Source organism: Spermophilus citellus (genome assembly GCF_964194105.1).
Source record: "Spermophilus citellus genome assembly, chromosome: 13".
Classification (NCBI taxonomy): domain Eukaryota; kingdom Metazoa; phylum Chordata; class Mammalia; order Rodentia; family Sciuridae; genus Spermophilus; species Spermophilus citellus.
The window spans coordinates 76,818,806-76,836,967 of record NC_138193.1 but is presented as its reverse complement, the minus strand read 5'-3'; the positions used below and the strand labels follow the sequence as shown (position 1 = coordinate 76,836,967).

At 36.8% G+C, this 18,162-nt stretch overlaps 1 protein-coding gene across 1 annotated transcript in view; it reads left to right on the top strand.

Annotated features, from left to right (window-relative positions):
* Nucleotides 1-18,162, top strand: part of PPP1R21 (protein phosphatase 1 regulatory subunit 21) — a 67,782-nt gene that overhangs the window by 14,970 nt on the left and 34,650 nt on the right. The window contains exons 3-12 of the mRNA XM_081264058.1: nucleotides 1,128-1,274; nucleotides 3,383-3,484; nucleotides 4,653-4,817; nucleotides 4,995-5,053; nucleotides 6,018-6,112; nucleotides 10,894-10,946; nucleotides 11,425-11,574; nucleotides 15,060-15,161; nucleotides 15,252-15,340; nucleotides 17,735-17,871. Coding sequence (XP_081120184.1) covers nucleotides 1,128-1,274; nucleotides 3,383-3,484; nucleotides 4,653-4,817; nucleotides 4,995-5,053; nucleotides 6,018-6,112; nucleotides 10,894-10,946; nucleotides 11,425-11,574; nucleotides 15,060-15,161; nucleotides 15,252-15,340; nucleotides 17,735-17,871 — 1,099 coding nt within the window. The remainder of the gene's footprint in view (nucleotides 1-1,127; nucleotides 1,275-3,382; nucleotides 3,485-4,652; nucleotides 4,818-4,994; nucleotides 5,054-6,017; nucleotides 6,113-10,893; nucleotides 10,947-11,424; nucleotides 11,575-15,059; nucleotides 15,162-15,251; nucleotides 15,341-17,734; nucleotides 17,872-18,162) is intronic.

Genomic DNA, 18,162 nt, shown 5'->3' with positions numbered 1-18,162 from the left:
TATTATAATAAGTTACCACCAGTTGACTAATGTTCCAGCTCTACTAACCAGTCATTAATTTTGGAAGACCCTATCCCAAACTCTAAACTTCAGTTTCTGCAAGGGGGATGATAATGTTATCAGCCTCTATAGAGTTGTTGTAAACCGTGAATAAAATAATAAATATACTTAGCACTGATATGTGAGTGCTCCATAGATGGAAACAGTGGTCACCATCGCCACTGCCACCACTGTTGGCACTATCGCTACAATCATAGTTAATCAAACAACCAGCAATAGGAGGCTGTCAAACATGAAAGCAGACTACAACAAATAGGAAATACTTTCCCCAGTAATAGGCTTTAAATGAATTGCTGGGTATGGTAAATATTCATGGACTTGACTTTGTGTGTGTGCTGACTTTGTGTGTGTGTGTGTGTGTGAGACAGACTGTCAGATTGGGGCACTCCACCTGAGCCACATCCCCAACCCTTTCTTATTTTTTATTTTTTATTTTGAGATTGGGTCTCACTAAGTTGGTGAAATTGGCCTTGAATTTGGAATCCTCCTGCCTCAGCTTCCCAAGTAGCTGAGATTACAGACCTGCCCCACTACACCTGACTCTTCTGTTTTTTCAAAATAGAGCCAAACTAAATATTTCTCTCTAGCTTTCCATATTTCCATATTTTGACTGATTTATATTCAAGCAGAGAGGATTTATAGAAAAAAAGAAATACAAATACATTTTTTCCCATCCTTGTTCACTGAAGGGTATCAATAGTGAGTTTGAATTCTCTTAAAACAAATTCAGGTTTATAAATTTGTGTCCTCAGGCTTTGTGTTTGTTCACTGTCATAGATTTAACAAAATATAGTTGTAGGTATTTTACTTTTAAGTTTTCAACACTGTTATTTCAGTATACTTGCTTTTTTAATTTTATTTTTTAATTTACTTGGTTTGGCCAAAAGATGATTCTTTCCCAAAACACAGCTAAAAACATAAGAACTGAAATGACAAACATGCAACTCGAATTTCCTAAAGCAAGAGATTTTGATTATATTTTCCTGGAACAAAGATTTTTTTCCCCCTATTATCTTTAAACCTCAAGGCTAAAGGGTGAGGTACATTTTGTTTTCACTTTGATATAGGAACAACTGAAAATGAAGGATCAGTCATTGAGGAAACTACAACAGGAAATGGATAGTTTGACATTTCGAAATCTGCAGCTTGCCAAGAGGGTAGAGCTACTTCAAGATGAACTATCCCTAAGTGAGCCTCGAGGCAAGAAAAACAAGGTAGGTTCTTTAAAGGCAAGTTAGTGTGGCTCATCAAGAGGCGCAGACACTGGTTTCAGCAGAAAACCCCATCTCCAAGTTTTCTAACATTTTATTATTATATGTTGATATTGGGTCAAGAAAGCAGATGTTTGCTATTAATATCTACTAAATATGCAAAAGTCAGTTTTAAGAGATGTATTAGCACCAAACTTGTATATAGTTGAGTTAGTGGCTGAGAAAAGTCAGTGGAATATTTCCCATTGGTCACAATTGTTGATCTCTTTTAGTTACATGAAGTTGCCATTAACCCAAAGTAGGGCAAACAAAATGAGAAATATTGATAAACTTTAACTATTCATATGAAAGTGACAATTGAAACACAGGTTTCAACTTAGGTCTGTAAGTTTAAAATAGGTGTATTTTCATAGTGTTTATTCTTATGAGGCCAATTTAGTATTCTTGTCTTGAGATTTAAAAATAAATGTTTTCCCTTAGGTTTTTTTTTTTTTTTTTTTGGTCAGTTAAAATTGCTACTGCACTAGGATAGATGTTTGGTATTTTTGAACCTCCTATGATTAAGAAGTTGCTTTTGAGGGGGGTAGTAGGCGCTAGTGATAGAGTCTTGTAAGGTAGAGAGCCATACTCCAGAATGTATAGGTAGAAGCAGTTATAATAGAGTGGGTAAAAGTGTACAGTGACTCCGAAGAAGCAGTGTGTGTCTTGTTGTGAGTGTTAAATGGGATCATGTGAAAGTGCCTAGGACTCTATTTGCCACATAATATGTGAATACCTTTTCCATATGTATTTCCCTACATGGGAGGATTCTCTGGAGTGCTAGTGTTCAAGTTAAGGGGGAAACAGGGGATAATAGACATGTATTAGAGTCACTTGGGAAGTTGTCAAAATACACATGCCCTGGAAATTTTGAAAGACCCTTGGGAAGGAAACAGCCATCTAGACTTCAAACAGGTGCACCAGGTTATTAATATCCCCTCCCCTGCTAGACTACAACTGTTTAGCAGAGGTGTGGGTATAACACTTGTGAATTATTTTTAATTAAAGCTATCCAAATTTGGAAGTGCTTGAGGCCCCCAAACATGTCAGTCAGCACTGTTCTTTTTGCATCTCTTATGTTCAGATGTGATTAATATTTCCTGTTACTATTGTTGTTTATACATAGCTGCTGTGTTTTCAGAGGGCTTTTAAAACTAATTTATGGGGCTGAGGTTGTGGCTGAGTGGTAGAGCTCTTGCCTAGCACAAGCCAGGCACTGGGTTCGATCGTCAGCCACATAAAAATAAATAAATAAAATAAAGGTATAAAAAATAAAATAAAACTAATTTATAGTGAATCAGTAGGTAACTTTATTTTAAGTGAAGAACGAGGATACAGAAAAGGGAGGAAAAGGGTGGTGTCTGATGTTTGAACACAATTGCATTGTTAGATTGTTCCTTGAATAGTCTGAGTTCTGTGAATCATCTGAAAACAAATGTTCATTATTAGATCTTTTAAATAGTACTATTATTCTCAGTAGAAAAAGTGAATATTAGTTAAAAAGCAAAGTGAAGGGATTTTTAAATAATCTTTTAGCTTTTTTCTTATGTTTATTTATAATAGCTTTATTTTACATGACTTTTTTTAAATTTAGAAATTTATGTGATTTCTTATATAACTTATCTTTGTGAAATACTGCTACATTATTTATTACAATTTCTTAAGGGAGTTTAATAACTCAGACTCGCAGAATTGCTAAAATTCTCATTTCTGAAACTGAAAGATTAAATTGAAATGGTTTTTATTAGCATACTTATTATTACTAGCTTTCTGGGTCTGCTCTGTTTTCCAACAGAATTACCCCTGAATTTATCAGCAAAGAATAGTGAACCTTATCTGTTATTTTCTGTCATTCTTTCTTTCAAGTTTTCCTGCTTTTTGGAGTGTTTACACTTCCAGTTTGTATCACGTAGGAAAAGTTAAATGATGGACTGTATACCTTTTGCAGGGTTGTTTGAGAATGGTGAACACATAGAAGAGACAAGCTACTAAGGTGATAGAGAATCTGTGTACCTTAGGATGTTTCTCTAAAGGATGAAAGTTATGTGGACATAACTTATTCTTTCCATCAGAAAAGTGGAGAGTCTTCTTCTCAGTTGAGCCAAGAGCAGAAGAGTGTCTTTGATGAAGATCTGCAAAAGAAGATAGAAGAAAATGAACGGTTGCATATACAAGTGAGAAAGATCTTTTTCTTTTTCTCTATCAATTAAAAAATGGGTCACACAATCTGGAAGATGGAAAAACCAAAGCAAATACACTGCTTTGTGTCCAGATGGATTTTTAATGTCTCTTGAGGTCTTTAAATTTATTTTCATTTCTCAAATCTTACATATGTCTTGATTTGGATATCTGCTTTGAAGTATATGCTTTTATTCAAAGTACAGCAGAATAGCTTTATAATTTAACAATACAGAAATATACTGGGCACTATTCATTTTGCACAGGAAAATGATTGGATAGGTCATTTAATGAGGTTATCAGGAAGTGGGGTTTGCTTTCTAATTTATTAATGCTTAGTTGGTTTTTATCAGTACCTCTGTTAGACTATAATGCCTTTGAGGGTATAGACTAGGTATGCTTTGTATGCCCAGCTCCAAGGTAGAACCTTACTCATGGCAGATATTCACATATTTATATGGTGTTGAAAAGTCACTGTCAGGCATTGTGTATTACTCCCTGGCTGTTGGCATGCCTCAAACCAATGGACATATTGTAAGAATCGTAATGCAGTATATCCAGCTGTCCTTCCTAATTTTTCTCGTTTTTGGTCAAATGATGGAAAATAAATATGCACAAATTCTTATCTTTGAAAAATGAGCTTTGGACTTCAGTATATTTTGTGTTGTACGTATTCGTAATTCTTAATCAGTATTAAATTCTTATTAAGGGAAAGAGCTCTGCCTTTTTTTAGGAATAGCACTTAAATTTTTGATTATTTCAGTGTGGAAGTAAGTAGAGTTGAAGTTACACTCTAATCAGTTGATTCCCTGTGTGCCAAAAATTGTTTCAATAGAAATTCATGAGACCGAGAGGAAAGAAGTTCAGGCTTTGGGTAGGTTCCTTGTATTTAAATCTCATTTCTACTATATTTTGAACTGTGAGACATTAGACAAGTTATATAACCCTTTCAAATTTCAATTTCCATATTTGTACAGGAGGGATAACAAAAAATACTACTTCTGATTCTCTCTTGGATTAAATGAGATAATGCCTATTTGATCTAGCACAGTGAGCATATGGGGCCATATGGAAGTTGCTCAGTGAATAGTCACTGCTATTTTTTTTTTCTTATTTATGCATATTAGACTGTGAAAAGTCAAAAAACATTTTTTTCTTTTTCAGTTTTTCGAAGCTGATGAACAGCACAAGCATGTGGAAGCAGAGCTGCGGAGTCGGCTGTCTGCTTTAGAGACAGAAGCTGCCCAGCACCAAGCTGTGGTAGATGGCCTGACACGGAAGTACATGGAAACCATCGAGAAACTGCAGAATGACAAAGCTAAACTAGAAGTAAGGTTCATTATCGTTAGAATGTTTTAAAAGTTGGTTAAGGCTTTTATAAATTGTTGGTGTGCTTTATAGAGAGTAGAATTAGTCATTCCAGGCGACCCTGTAGCCTGAGTGGCCCTCATGTGTGCTCCATCTGTAACCTAATATGTCAACTTTTCTTTTTCTTCTAAAATTCAGGTAAAATCTCAGACTCTAGAAAAGGAGGCCAAGGAATGTCGACTTCGAACAGAAGAATGGTATGTGGAAACATGAATTCCAAGGGACCCTCAAATAAAAAAAACTTAGTTTGGGTTTTAGCAACTCATCTGTCTTATCTGTCTCACATTTGAGATGAAGAGATGGGAGCAGGATCCTTTATCATTCTCTGGGGACTTAGCATTCTTGAGAGAGGGGCTTGTGCCTTAGTCCTCAGCCTACAGATATGTTGGGCCATGGCAGATACCCTTTTGGGGCTCCCATATTGAGGACTGGATACTTTCTATTTCAGCCTGCCCTAAAGAGAGGATTCATGCAGGAATGCTGACTGATAAACACTTTGCCAACCGTTTTATGCTACATTTTGAATAAAGTAAAGGTTATATGATATAATTTAGGGATATCTATATCAAAATTATTACTTAGCAGTGCATGCTGAAGTCATACTCCCAGCATTTATTTGGTACGTAACATTATATCTTAAGTTTTAATAGGACCCCTCAAATTAATATCTTGCTTCTTTTCAGTTGCTTTGGTAGAATTACATTAATTGGTAGAATTATATGAATGGTTTAGATGTGTACCTCTGCTCATGATTGAATCAAAACAAATCATCAGATTTTGCGCTCAAGAGAAGAAATCTGATATAATACTTTTAATAAAAACTTTGGAGTAATACTGAACAAACATTTATGTGGTATGAAGAGAAAACTTATGCTTTTGAAGTGGCTCTGAGATTACTCTGAGCTGGGAAGAATTAAGTTTTGTAAGATACTGGGACTATGATGAATTCTTCCAGACTCTTACACCATTCTGCAGAAGTCTCGGGGGATTTGGAATTCAGGCAGAGTGTTTCTTTTTATCTTTTTTAACAACTCTCTGCTCAGAGTGTCCCAGATGTCAGGCACAGTTCTCTGAGAGCATGAAACCAGCTGTTGAGGTAATAAGCAAATGATGTTTCACTGTCTGACAGGGGATAATGTGGTTTTATGTTTTTTCTTTTAGTCAATTACAGTTAAAGAGTCTTCATGAAGATTTGTCAGGTAGATTGGAGGAATCCTTATCAATCATCAATGAAAAAGTACCTTTTAATGATACAAGTAGGTATTGTGTACAGTTTTCTGTTATTTGCAACTTTGAACCTCTCTGTGGTAGCCAACTAATTAAAACAATTCTAATAACTTTGGCAAAAAATTTAATTGGCTGAACAAAGGGTTGCTTTCTTTTTGTTCTTTTCCTTAGCTTAGGCTCTCATATTGTATAGGGGGATTTTAAATGACATATAATCACTCCAGAGTCAGTCTTCTTGGAAAAAACCCAAATCCACATCTTTGTATTGCACATATTTATCATATCTCATGGTAAAAATGAACATGCACATAAAGTAGTCAAATATTTGTATGAGCAAAGTTGTTTATGGTGGGGAGATACTGGTAGTGGGAGGTAGATCTTTTCAGCCTGGTATTGGCCTTCAGTCTGTCCCCAGTGACAGTCAGGAAGCTGCCTTGGTTAAGCCTGGCTTTCTCTTTATTCTGGGCATGGTCTGGTAACTTACACATCCAAGAGCAACAAAAAAGAACTTAAAAAAAAATACAAAAATGGTACAACAAGTGGGTGTGGTGGGTCATACTTGTACTCCTAGCACCTTGGGAGGCTGAGGTGGAAAGCTCAAAAGTTTGAGTCATGCTTGGGCAATTTAGTGAGACCATGTCTCAAAAATAAAAAGGGCTGGGCTTACTTCATGCTTGTAATCTCAGCAACTTGGGAGGTTGAGGCAGGAGGATTACAAGTGTGAGGCCAGCATCAGCAATTTAGTGAGGCCATAAGTAAATTAGTGAGACCTTATCTCAAATTTAAAAAATAAAAAGGGCTGGGGATGTAACTGTGTAGTAAATTGCTCCTGGTTCAGTCTCCAACACTAAAACAAAACAAAAATAAAAGTAAAAATGGCTTGGGATATAGGTCAGTGGTGTATCACTTGATTACTTGCCTTGCATGTGTAAGGCCCTGGGTTCAATTGCCATTACTGCAAAAAACAAATGAAAAACTAGATAATACCTTACATTTGTAATAGGTGTCAAGTTAGTAACTTTTGTGTAAGAATTAAGTCAAGATCTTGAAAGTGAAGAAAATTTTTGTTTGGATTTTGAAACTTATATTTAAATTAATGCACATTTTCTTTTTCTGTGATCACATGATTGAAATTAATTTTTTTTACTTCCCCTAAATTTTTTTTAGGGAAGACCAGAGTGAGAGAGAGAGAGAGTGTGTGTATGTGTGTGGGTGGGTGGGGGGAGGGAAAAGAGAAGAAATCACAGGAAAATAGTAGTAGTAGTTTGGTCCAACACTAAAATAAGCATTTGTCATTATTGTATCAAAAACCTAAATTCCCCCTTTGAAAACAACATCTGTTTCTAGCTTCTGTATTAATGTAAATAACGTTAGCATACTGCTGGGTGAGGTGGCACACGCCTATAATCCCAGCAGCTCAGGAGGCTGAGACAGGAGGATCTCAAGTTCAAAGTTAGCCTCAGCAAAGGTGAGACACTAAGTAACTCAGTGAGACCCTGTCTCTAATAAAATATAAAAATAGGGCTGGGGATGTGGCTCAGTGGTTGAGTGTCCCTGAGTTTAATCCCTGGTACCCCGCCCCTCCAAAAAAAGAAAAATTAAAAAAATTAGCATACTTTGCTTCCTTGAATTTGAAATCTTTGTATTAAATTTTTTATTTGAAGCCTTGTATTGGTTAGTCATCAGGTGCTAATAACTTCTTCCTGAATCTCTTCATCCTTTCTTTAACAATACTAGTTGTCACTTGGTTTTAGGTCCTTATGTCACATATGGATTAGCTACTTTTAGTTCCCAAAATATTTAGAGATCATTTGCCGAGTGCCTAGATTGGTAGGTAGCATAGGAGATGCAAACATTTGTAAGACAGAATCTGTACCCTCAAGGAATTTATGGTCTATAGGGCAAAGATAGATATAGAAGTGTCTGTATAGAAAATACAAGCTAGACTGTGCCATGAAGAACCACTTGGAGTTTTAGAGGAAAGTGACATTATTCTGTGGGTGTTTGAGAAAGCCTTCCCAGAGTAAGTGTGCTTGAGTCAGGCTTGTGTGTGTGTAAGCAGGTTATTGGACAGAGAAGAGGGAGAACAAGCAAGAGAATTTGTGCGGAGTATGATATGTGGGCCTAGAGTTCCAACATGACCCCAGGAACAGTAATTAAGTGTAATGGGGGTTAGGAGTGGGATGCAGAGGGCAGTTACAGTTAGTTCTGAAAGGGAGAGTGGGAGTGGACCCTAGAATTTTGGGCTATGGACTTAGGATTTTGTTTATAAGGCCATTGTTTGTTGGAGAGGTTTTTGAGCCAGGCACTGTCCTGATGAGATTCATGTACGCCACAAGGCTAATCCAGTGATAGAGTGTAGATTGCCTTGGAGTGGGAAAAAGGGAAGTTGAGGCTTTTGTGATGATAGTTCTGGTGTGCCATCATGGAGGCTTGGTCCTAGGCTGTCAGGCTCAAGAAAAGTTTGTGTGAATGGGGGACAGGGTGAGGTTAAGTATGGTACAGGTGCAAGAGAAGTCACTGTGGAGGAATTTTGTGGAAGGAATAAGAACAGCTTGGTTCTTTCAGGGAGGTTGGGAAGAAAGAGGCAGTGAAGGGGAAAGATTGTGGTTCATTGACAGAAATAAAAGGTAAATATGAGCTGGGTGTGGTGGCACACACCTGTAATCCCAGCAATTTGGGAACTGAGAAAGGAGAATTACAAGTTCAAAGCCAGCTTCAGCAAATTAGTGAGGCACTAAGCAACTTAGTGAGACCCTGTCTCAAAATAAAAATGAAAAGGGCTGAGAATGTAGCTTGGTGGTAAAGCACCCCTGGGTTACATCTCCAGTACCAATAAATAAGTAAATAAATAAATAAAATTTAAAAATTTAATGAAGGTAGATGTGTTAGCTTTCTATTTATCTGACAGAATGCCTGAGAAACTTAAATGTAGGAAAGGTTTATTTTGGTTCTAGTTTCAGACCATGGTCAGTTGCCTGTGTTGATTTCTCCAGCTCAGTGATGGGGGTGGAAGTGTGGGGGTGGGGAGAGAAGCTAGAGAAATGGAATGAAATAGAATCTGGAGAAGAAAGTGTTTCATCCAGGTGGTGTTGGTTAATTCTGCATATTAATGTGGAAAGGTCATAAGAGTAATGGTGGTGGAGGCAGCTGGTTTTAGTGATTTGATTTTGTGACTTTGAGAGGACTAAGAAACCTTTGAGGTAATGCTTCCATGTAGGTGAATGGGTGATGGGGAAATAGGCAATTCTGTTTTTTGAGCCATGGGAATGAAGAAAATGGAAATGGAAATAGATGAGAGCCTAACAGACTAGCAAAGTAAAAGAAAAGTTTGTGTGCATGGAGGTTGGGTGAGGACAGTAGGTTAAGTATGGTATAGGTGAAAGAGAAATCACTGTGGAGGTAAGTGAGCTGCAACATTTTTTTTTTTTTTTTTTTTTTTTTTGGTAATGAGGTGACACTAAGGAGGGAGGGACGGACTGATGTATCTTGTCCCTGAGCAGGTCAGGAGCAGCTGTTACTAAGGGCCCAAGAGGAGAATTAGCTGAGGAAAGGATATGTGAGCCACAGACTCTGAGATGGAAGCTGGGCAGGGTAAGATCCCTTTCATTTTGGCTCTGGTGCTCTTAGCATGGCAAGGGGGAGGCCATCCCATCCATGAAGCAGGAGTGGAGGTGAGGAATGGTATCCAGGGCTTAAACTGGAAAAGGTTGGAGTGGCTATCATGGGAAGTATCATAGGAACACAGCAAGGAAATCCTGGATCACAGAGTGGAGTTGATGCTCCCCTGCAGTTAGGCAAAATATATTATAGCAGACCCAGCTCTGGTTTTGTGTTAGCGAAAGCATTGTTGGACAAGGCCTGGGGTCAGAGGAGCAGCAGGACTCCATCAGAGTTGATAGGAGAAGTATTGATGGACAGAGAGGAAGCTGGGAATGCATAGCAGTGGGGGCATTAGAGAGCGTTGGGTGAGAAAGGTGGAGGAACTTTCAGAATCCGACTTTGGCCTGGGGCATTCTGACTGAGGACATGGCAGAGGACAGCAGTATGATTGGATGGAGTGGTGAGTAGAGATGACATCATTAAAATGAGGAGTGTAGGAAGTGTGAGGCCAGGTGTTAGGAAGCCATCAGGGGTTGATGACAGATTGGAGCATTGAGAGCGGGACCATGAGGAAGACAGTGAAACCATCCCAAGAAAGTGAGGATTGCTTCCTTGGAATCAGGAGTAGCAGATGGTGACAGATTTCTGAACACTGTAATGTTTAAAAATTGGTATTTTTTGGAGGATTAATGTGGCTGCTGTGTGCAGGGTTATCATAGAAGCCAGAGTGATGATAGCAAGAACATCATGAGCCCTTCTAAATAATCTTGATAGGCCCCAAAAAAGTATTTAAAATTATTTCTTAGAAGTGGAAACACAGAAATTGTTCTCCTATCCTGAAGTTAAAAAAAAAAAAAAAGGTACAAGTATCATTTTATCTGAGAAACTACTGACTTCATATAAATTTTGTTATTCCCATACTGTGATTATGTTGCTGATCATTTTAAATTCTCATGTGTTAGGCTGGGGATGTGGCTCAAGTGGTAGTGTGCTTGACTAGCATGTGTGAGGCACTGGGTTCGATTCTCAGCACCACATAAAAATAAAATAAAGATATTGTCTCCACCTAAAACTAAAAAATAAATATTTTAAAAAAAATTCTCATGTGAAGCTGATTTTGCTGCAGAGCATTTGTTAGTTTGTAGTTAAGCTGTTTTTCTGTAAATTTAAAACAAGAGACCTAATGCGCTTCATTTTTGTTTTGTAGAGTATAGTCAGTATAACGCGCTCAATGTTCCACTCCACAATAGGAGGCATCAGGTAAAAGACAAAGTTCTGTTTTTATTTCAGTCAGTATGTTAAACTTTCCAGAAACAAGAATCAGTTCTTTGGCTTCTATTCAGTGTGCTAAACCATTGCTTTACTTTCTCATAGATTGCTTTAAATTGTGTAATTTGCTTTTTAGTGAATTAATGAGTAATACAAATTTTTGATGTCTCTCTTATCTGGTAACATTAGAACTGAATAATGGGATACCTTAATTTTTGAACCATGCTTTTCTTAATGTTGTTGGACCTTGCACTTAAATGGCCAGGGTTAAATGGTCGGGGGTATGTTTGCCAAAGACTGGTATCTTTCTAATTTACTTAGATAGGAATATTAAAATTCAGATAGGATCAAATGAATAAGGAACCATCACAGTAGAATTCAAGGGTTTTCTCTAGAATAGGCTTAATAAAGTTGTTTTAGAATAATAATTGTTAGGTGACCTCAACTGAGTGCACTTTTCATTTTAAAGCTGAAGATGCGAGATATTGCTGGGCAGGCCCTGGCTTTTGTTCAAGATCTTGTGACAGCTCTTCTGAACTTTCACACCTATACAGAACAGAGGATTCAGATTTTTCCTGTTGATTCTGCCATAGACACTATATCACCATTGAATCAGAAGGTAAATTTAATTTAGAATGCTTTTTGTTGCCTTGAACATATTGAGAGAACAAATAGGGAGCTGTGTATTTTCAGACCACTTTCTGTGCATGAGCCAAGTACTGAGGAGGATGTGGAAAAAACCACAAGTCATTGTCTTTACTCTCAAGGCAATATATGGCAGAAATGGAGATTCTTAAGAATTGAAATACTAGGGGAGTTTTTGAAAGACCTCAGTGTGCGTGAATGAGGGATGTGGCCAATAAGGTATCTGATATCCTTAGCAAGGGAGATTGCCATGGGTAGTATCCTCTGGGAAAGATTCTTTAGGAATTTGAATGGATCTTAGAGAATGAACTGGATTCAAATAGGATAGAGAAGAGGGATGGATATTTTTTTTCCCCCAGAAAGGGGAACTGCAGGAGCAAAATCAGGAAACAGGAAGGAGGAAGCAGGAAGAGATAGAGGAGAAATGAACAAGTAGTCTTGGCCAGTGTTCATAGAGGGGAGGAATGGGAGGTAAGATCGAAAAGAGAAAAAGTAGAGAGGGCCTGGGGGTCCCTGAGGGTAGACTAAGGCATAGACCTTCACTTTATTTATAGAATTGAAGCCTTGGCAACTTTTTGACTAGGGGTGACATATGAGAAATCCCATTCTATTATTGGTAAGATTAATTTGCTTGCATTTTTCTCTCTTCCTATTTGTGGTCCCTGTGTAACCTTCATCCTTGGTCATGCTTAAACACAAAAAACAAAAACAAAAAATCAAACTTGTGTGGTACACAGGTTTTTTTCTTCCTCTTGGGATGAGGAACGGGGGTGGAACTGCTTATCCAGTTCAAACTAGAAGGCATTTTCAGGGTTTGTGAGGGTGTTTTTTTTTTTTTTTTTTAATATTTTTAAAATTGTTGACAGACCTTTATTTTATTCATTTATTTGTATGTGGTGCTGAGAATCAAACCCAGTGCTTCACACATTCGAGGCAACTGCTCTACTACTGAACCACAACCCTAGCCCAGGGTTTGTGAGTTTTTAACATGGAATAGGAAGAGGTTTGAATGTTACTTCAGTCCATATATGCTTTTTTTTTTTTCTTGCTTGATTTTGCTCCTTTCTTTCCTTTTTTTCTCCCCAGCTAATTCCAAAACAGAATTTAGGCTTGCAAAATTTCATTTAACTGAAAAGGTAAAATAAATGTGAATGAGTGTATTTCTTATGTATTACTCTATAACAAATTGCCCCCAAACTTAGTAGTTTCAAACAACAAATACTTATTGTCTCACACTGTTGCTGTGGGTCAGAAATTTGGGAGCTAATTAGTTGGAAGGTCTCTGGCTTAAGATTTCTGATAAGGTTTCACTGGGGTTGCATTCATCCAAAGATCTGACTGGATTTGGAGGATTTATTTCTAAGGTGGTTCCCTCACTCAGTGGTGTTGAATGTTGGCTGGAAGCCTGGTTCTAAGTAAATGCTCCTTTCCACAGGACTATTTGAGCGCCCTCATGAAACAGCAGCTAACTTCCCCCAGAGAGAATGATCCAAGAGAGAGTGAAGTGGAGGCTACACTGCCTGTTATACAGTGCCTTGGTAGCCACATACCATCACTTCTGCCACATTGTATTGGTCACACAAACTAACCCCCAAATAATGTGAGAAGGGTGGTATACAAGAATACATGGGGATCATTGGGGCCATATTTAAGGCCAGCTCTCACACAGGAAGGAAGTCGAGGGATCTTGATACTTTGAGGGCTTGATAATGTGGTGATCTGAAATGAGTGCCACTCTTTCTACTTTATGTGATTCTTCTTCCCAGTTCTCTTGCCTCACCATGTATTATGTGGTATTTCCAGCAGTTGAGCAGTATTTGTATCTGTGAATACCCAAAGTGCCAGTTAGTGTAGCAAAGACTTGAATACTTGAGTTAGACTTCTTGGGGTCCCAATCCATTCTGCCACTGTCCAGCTATGTCCCCTTGGGAGACTTATTTTATCTCTCTGTGCTTCAGTTTCCTCATCTTTAAAGTGAAGGGATAGAGTACTTACCTCACAGTTGTGTGTGTCTGAAAAATTACATGAGATAATATGTGTAAAGTGCTATATAATGAGAACTCTGTGAAGGTTAGCTCTTATCAGCATCATTATGCCTTATACATATGAGCCTTCAGAAGGTGGTTTTCATCAATTTTGGTCTGACTCCATGAATCTACTGAAATTCATAAAATTAAATTTGGGTCTTTGAAATGATCTTTAAATATCACTATGGGAAACAACTTTTAAAAGACCTGCATAGGAAAAACAGTACTCTGTATTTTCATATAGAAAGTTATACTTTCTATAATACCAAAAAAAATTTCTACTTTATATTGGTTCTTTGCCTACTATTTTAGTGTGTTGCCGTATTATATGCAGGGTGAGAATCAAATTTGTTGACCTTAGTTTCTCTGGGACACTTCATTATTTTGAAGAACTCATGTATTTCCTCAATATTCTCAAAGGTAAAATGTTGGTGTTTTAGCCTATGAAAGGCCCTTTATGATTTTTCTAATAAGTTTATAAAATTGAAGAAGATTCAGAAACCATTTGTTAAAAGATGACCAAAATATTTCAACTTCTTCGTAGAATCATAAAGTAGTCCTTGAGACCTGTAAGCTTAGAGTTCATCTTTTTTTTACAGCTATAAAGATTGAAGCCCAGAGAGATTGAGTGAGTTGCCCAGGACAATACATCTGTATACTTTGCAGTGGGGTCAGTTGAATCATGTTTGTGCAGAATGAGACCTTACATTTTTATACTGAGAAATTGAAATTGGAGCCATTATGGAATACTTATCTGAAATATTTTATAGCTAAAAGTTACCCTTTTGCTTCTAAATTAAAATAACTCTGGGAGTTTTCTTCTGATTTTTTTTTTTTTTTTTTTTTTTGTGCCAGGGATTGAACCCAGGGTTGTGCATGCTGAACATATGCTCCATTCTGAGCTGCAACCATAGCTCTTGAAATCTATTCTTCATAATGAATCAGTCCTTTTAAGCCATAATACGATATCAGTGATCATTATAAAAATTTTTCTGTCCTCTTTTTAATAATTACATTCCTGTTATTTGTTAACCCTGAATATCATATACAATAAAAATAATAAACTATTTTTAAAAAGCTTTATTTTTTTAAAAATGAGACAATAGCACAAAAATCTATGTATTGGTTTTCAGATCTTACTATTTTTTTTCCCTTTTCAAACTGGCAGCCTTGGGAGAGGCAAGTGTTTGAGGAATGCCACCTGTTGGAGCTGGGTTGTATTGCCCTATCTTCTCTCCATTTCCTCCCATGCCTGGTTGTTTATTGTGTCACCCCTTTCTGTTTTCTCATTTTGGAATGGGATGAGGTTTGGGGGTAGTAGAGGTATTACCATCCGGGTAAAAGCCAAATTTCTCAGAAAACTTGAAAAAAGCATTTAGGATGTTTGTTATTTTCCAGTAAATTAATTTACAGTTTCTTTCCTCTTTATTAGTTCTCACAATATCTTCATGAAAATGCATCTTATGTCCGCCCCCTTGAGGAAGGAATGCTTCATTTATTCGAAAGTATTACTGAGGATACTGTGACTGTCCTGGTAATTTTCTTGCTTGTTTTACTTCTGGAAATGGGAACTTCATTTTATCCATTTGCACTTTTAACTTTGAGATTATTTTTTCTTTTCCAGGAGACAACTGTGAAATTGAAAACATTTTCAGAGCACCTAACGTCCTATATATGTTTCCTTAGGAAGATTCTTCCTTACCAATTAAAAAGGTACTTCTCCTGGAGGCCAGGGAACTGTGGGTGGAACCTGACTTGTGCTGAAATTAATGCAATAGTAACATGTGCCTCTTGTGATCTGCTGGACTTTTCTGCGCTGCAGCTGATTTGGACTTTTGTTAAGAAGGAAAACCATGCTTGAGTAGCATAAAATTGTATTTAAGAAAACTGAATTGTAGTTATCAGCTACATTTTTATTTTCATTAGTTTTGTACTGTGATTGCTCTTATAACCACATGATGTTATGAGAAATATTTTCAGTCATTGTGAATGGCACATTTATTGAAAGAAATATTTCATGTTGGGGGTTTGATTATCCCTTTGCTGTAAACATCGAGAAGAGAGTTATAATAGTTAACTTCTATATGGATCTATTATCTTTTGGTATTTTTGAGATGGTATTCTCTTGTTTTTATTATTGATGAAGTTCTAAATGAAAAACTTCACTCAAGCCCTCATAGGATGTGTCATTTAGGAATCTTTAATGGTCTACCTTAAATATTTCCGGGAAGGAAGAAAAAAATAATACATATAAGTGTGAATTTGATAATGCTGCTTGGAAATTTTTATTTTTTATGTAAAACTAATCTAAATTTTTGTCTAAAACCACCAAGTTTCTATTTCATCCTAAGATTTAACTTTCTTTAAACAAATGTTTAAAAAAAAAAGAAAAATAGTACTTGAACATAAAAGAGATAAGAATATGCTTATTCTTTTTTTTTGGTACTGGGGATTGAAATCAGGGACACTCAACCACTTAGCCACATCCCCATCCTTATTGTTTTTTTTTTTTTAAAGAGAGAGTGAGAGAGGGAGAGAGAGAGAGAATTTTAATATTTATTTTTTAGTTATTGGCGGACACAACATCTTTGTATGTGGTGCTGAGGATCGAACCCGGGCCGCATGCATGCCAGTCGAGCGCGCTACCGCTTGAGCCACATCCCCAGCCCCCCCATCCTTATTTTGTATTTTATTTAGAGAGAGGTCTCACTGAGTTGCTAAGTGCCTCACTCTTGGTGAGGCTAGCTTTGAACTGGCAATCTTCCTTATTTAGCCTCCCAAGCTGCTATGATTACAGGCGTGTGCCTGGCTAGAATATACTTATTCTTAGCAAAATAAGGTTTAGAAGGTGTATGAAAATATAACATTTTACTATTTAAAAAAAATTAACATATGTTAAGAGATATTTTATTTCTTAATTATAACCCAACAAAGTATTTCAGTAATTAAATTCTATGATGTGTTTGAGGGAATTTTAGGAATTAGGGGATTATGACTTAGATGAATAATTATGAATTATAATTTAATTCAGATCTTTACATGTTATATAGTTCATTACAGTTAAAATAGTTTTTGGAAATTAACTCTGGAAGTTTAACAATTAAAATAGAATATACCTTATTGATTTGGCTTGGGTTTAATAAGATTCTGTTTAAGAATCATTGCAAAAAAAAGAATCATTGCAAAAGTATTATGTGAAGTAAACATTTTAATTTTATCTTACTATATTTTTTCATGATTACTTTTTTGGGAGGGGTACAGGGGTATTGAATGGGGTGGTGGTGGTGGTTAACCACTGATCCACTCCCCAGCCCTTTTTATTTTTTATTTTGAGACAGGGTCTCGCTAAGTTGCTTAGGTCCTTGCTAACTTGCTGAGGCTGGCTTTGAACTTTCGACCTTCCTGCCTCAGCCTCCTGAGCTGCTGGGATTACAGGTGTGCACCACCTTGTTGATGGCAAAGTGTATTTTTATGCGTGCTAAGTAAATTTGATTTTGAAACTACTACATATATTAAAAAAGGTTTCTTGGTGAGACTCTCAGCTAGTGGCAGTGGCAGTAGTAATAGTTCTTGTTTAATTCTCTTTAGGAATTTAGTATATGCAATGTTTTTTTTTTCCTCCCTGTAAATAAAGGATTTAAAATATTTAACATTTAAAAAATTCTAATGCTTTTATACTGCTTTCAGGTTGGAAAGATGATAGGCATATGCCTTGATATTTTCTTTAAAAAATTTTTTTTGATACTGGGAATTGAACCCAGGGGCTCTTAAGCACTAAACTACATCCTAATCCCTTTTTATTGGAGGCTGGCCTCAAACTTGTAGTCCTCCTGCCTTAGCCTCTCGAGTTGTTGGGATTACAAGCATGTGCCACCATGCCCAGCTAGGTTTTCTTCTCTTTAGTCCTCTGTTACTCCATTGGCATTTGCACCAAGCAATTTTGTGTATCATGGTGCATGAAAAGGAGCCATGTAAACATAAGGTCAAATTTCTCTTTCTACAAAAATCTTTATTTGGATATGATCATTAAGAGAACTTAGATGATTTCTAATAGCTAATTGAAAGTTGTTCAGGATGCTCATTTTTAAAAAATCTGCCCGTTCCTAGTTTAGAAGAAGAATGTGAATCTTCTCTTTGCACATCTGCATTAAAAACCAGAAATCTAGAGCTGTCTCAGGACATGAAAAAGATGACAGCTGTGTTTGAGAAGTTGCAGACTTATGTCACTCTTCTCGCCTTGCCAAGTAAGTGTGTTTATTACTTATGGTTCAAACTGAAGGACTTAAAAGCACAATAACCTGGAAAGGGGAGATGATTTAGCTTGATAGAATAAGAGGAGACTAGGATCTAGAGTTAGAAAAACTGGAATTCAAATCCTCTGGCCTCCTGGACAAAACATTTTACCTCTGTGTGCCTCTGTGTTCCCATTTATAAAATGGAGGTAATGTTTGGATTATTAAGAATGTAAAATATTAGGCATTAAAGCATGCATTAAATATCATCCCCTTTTTGCTCTTCCTCTTTTTAATGGAGAA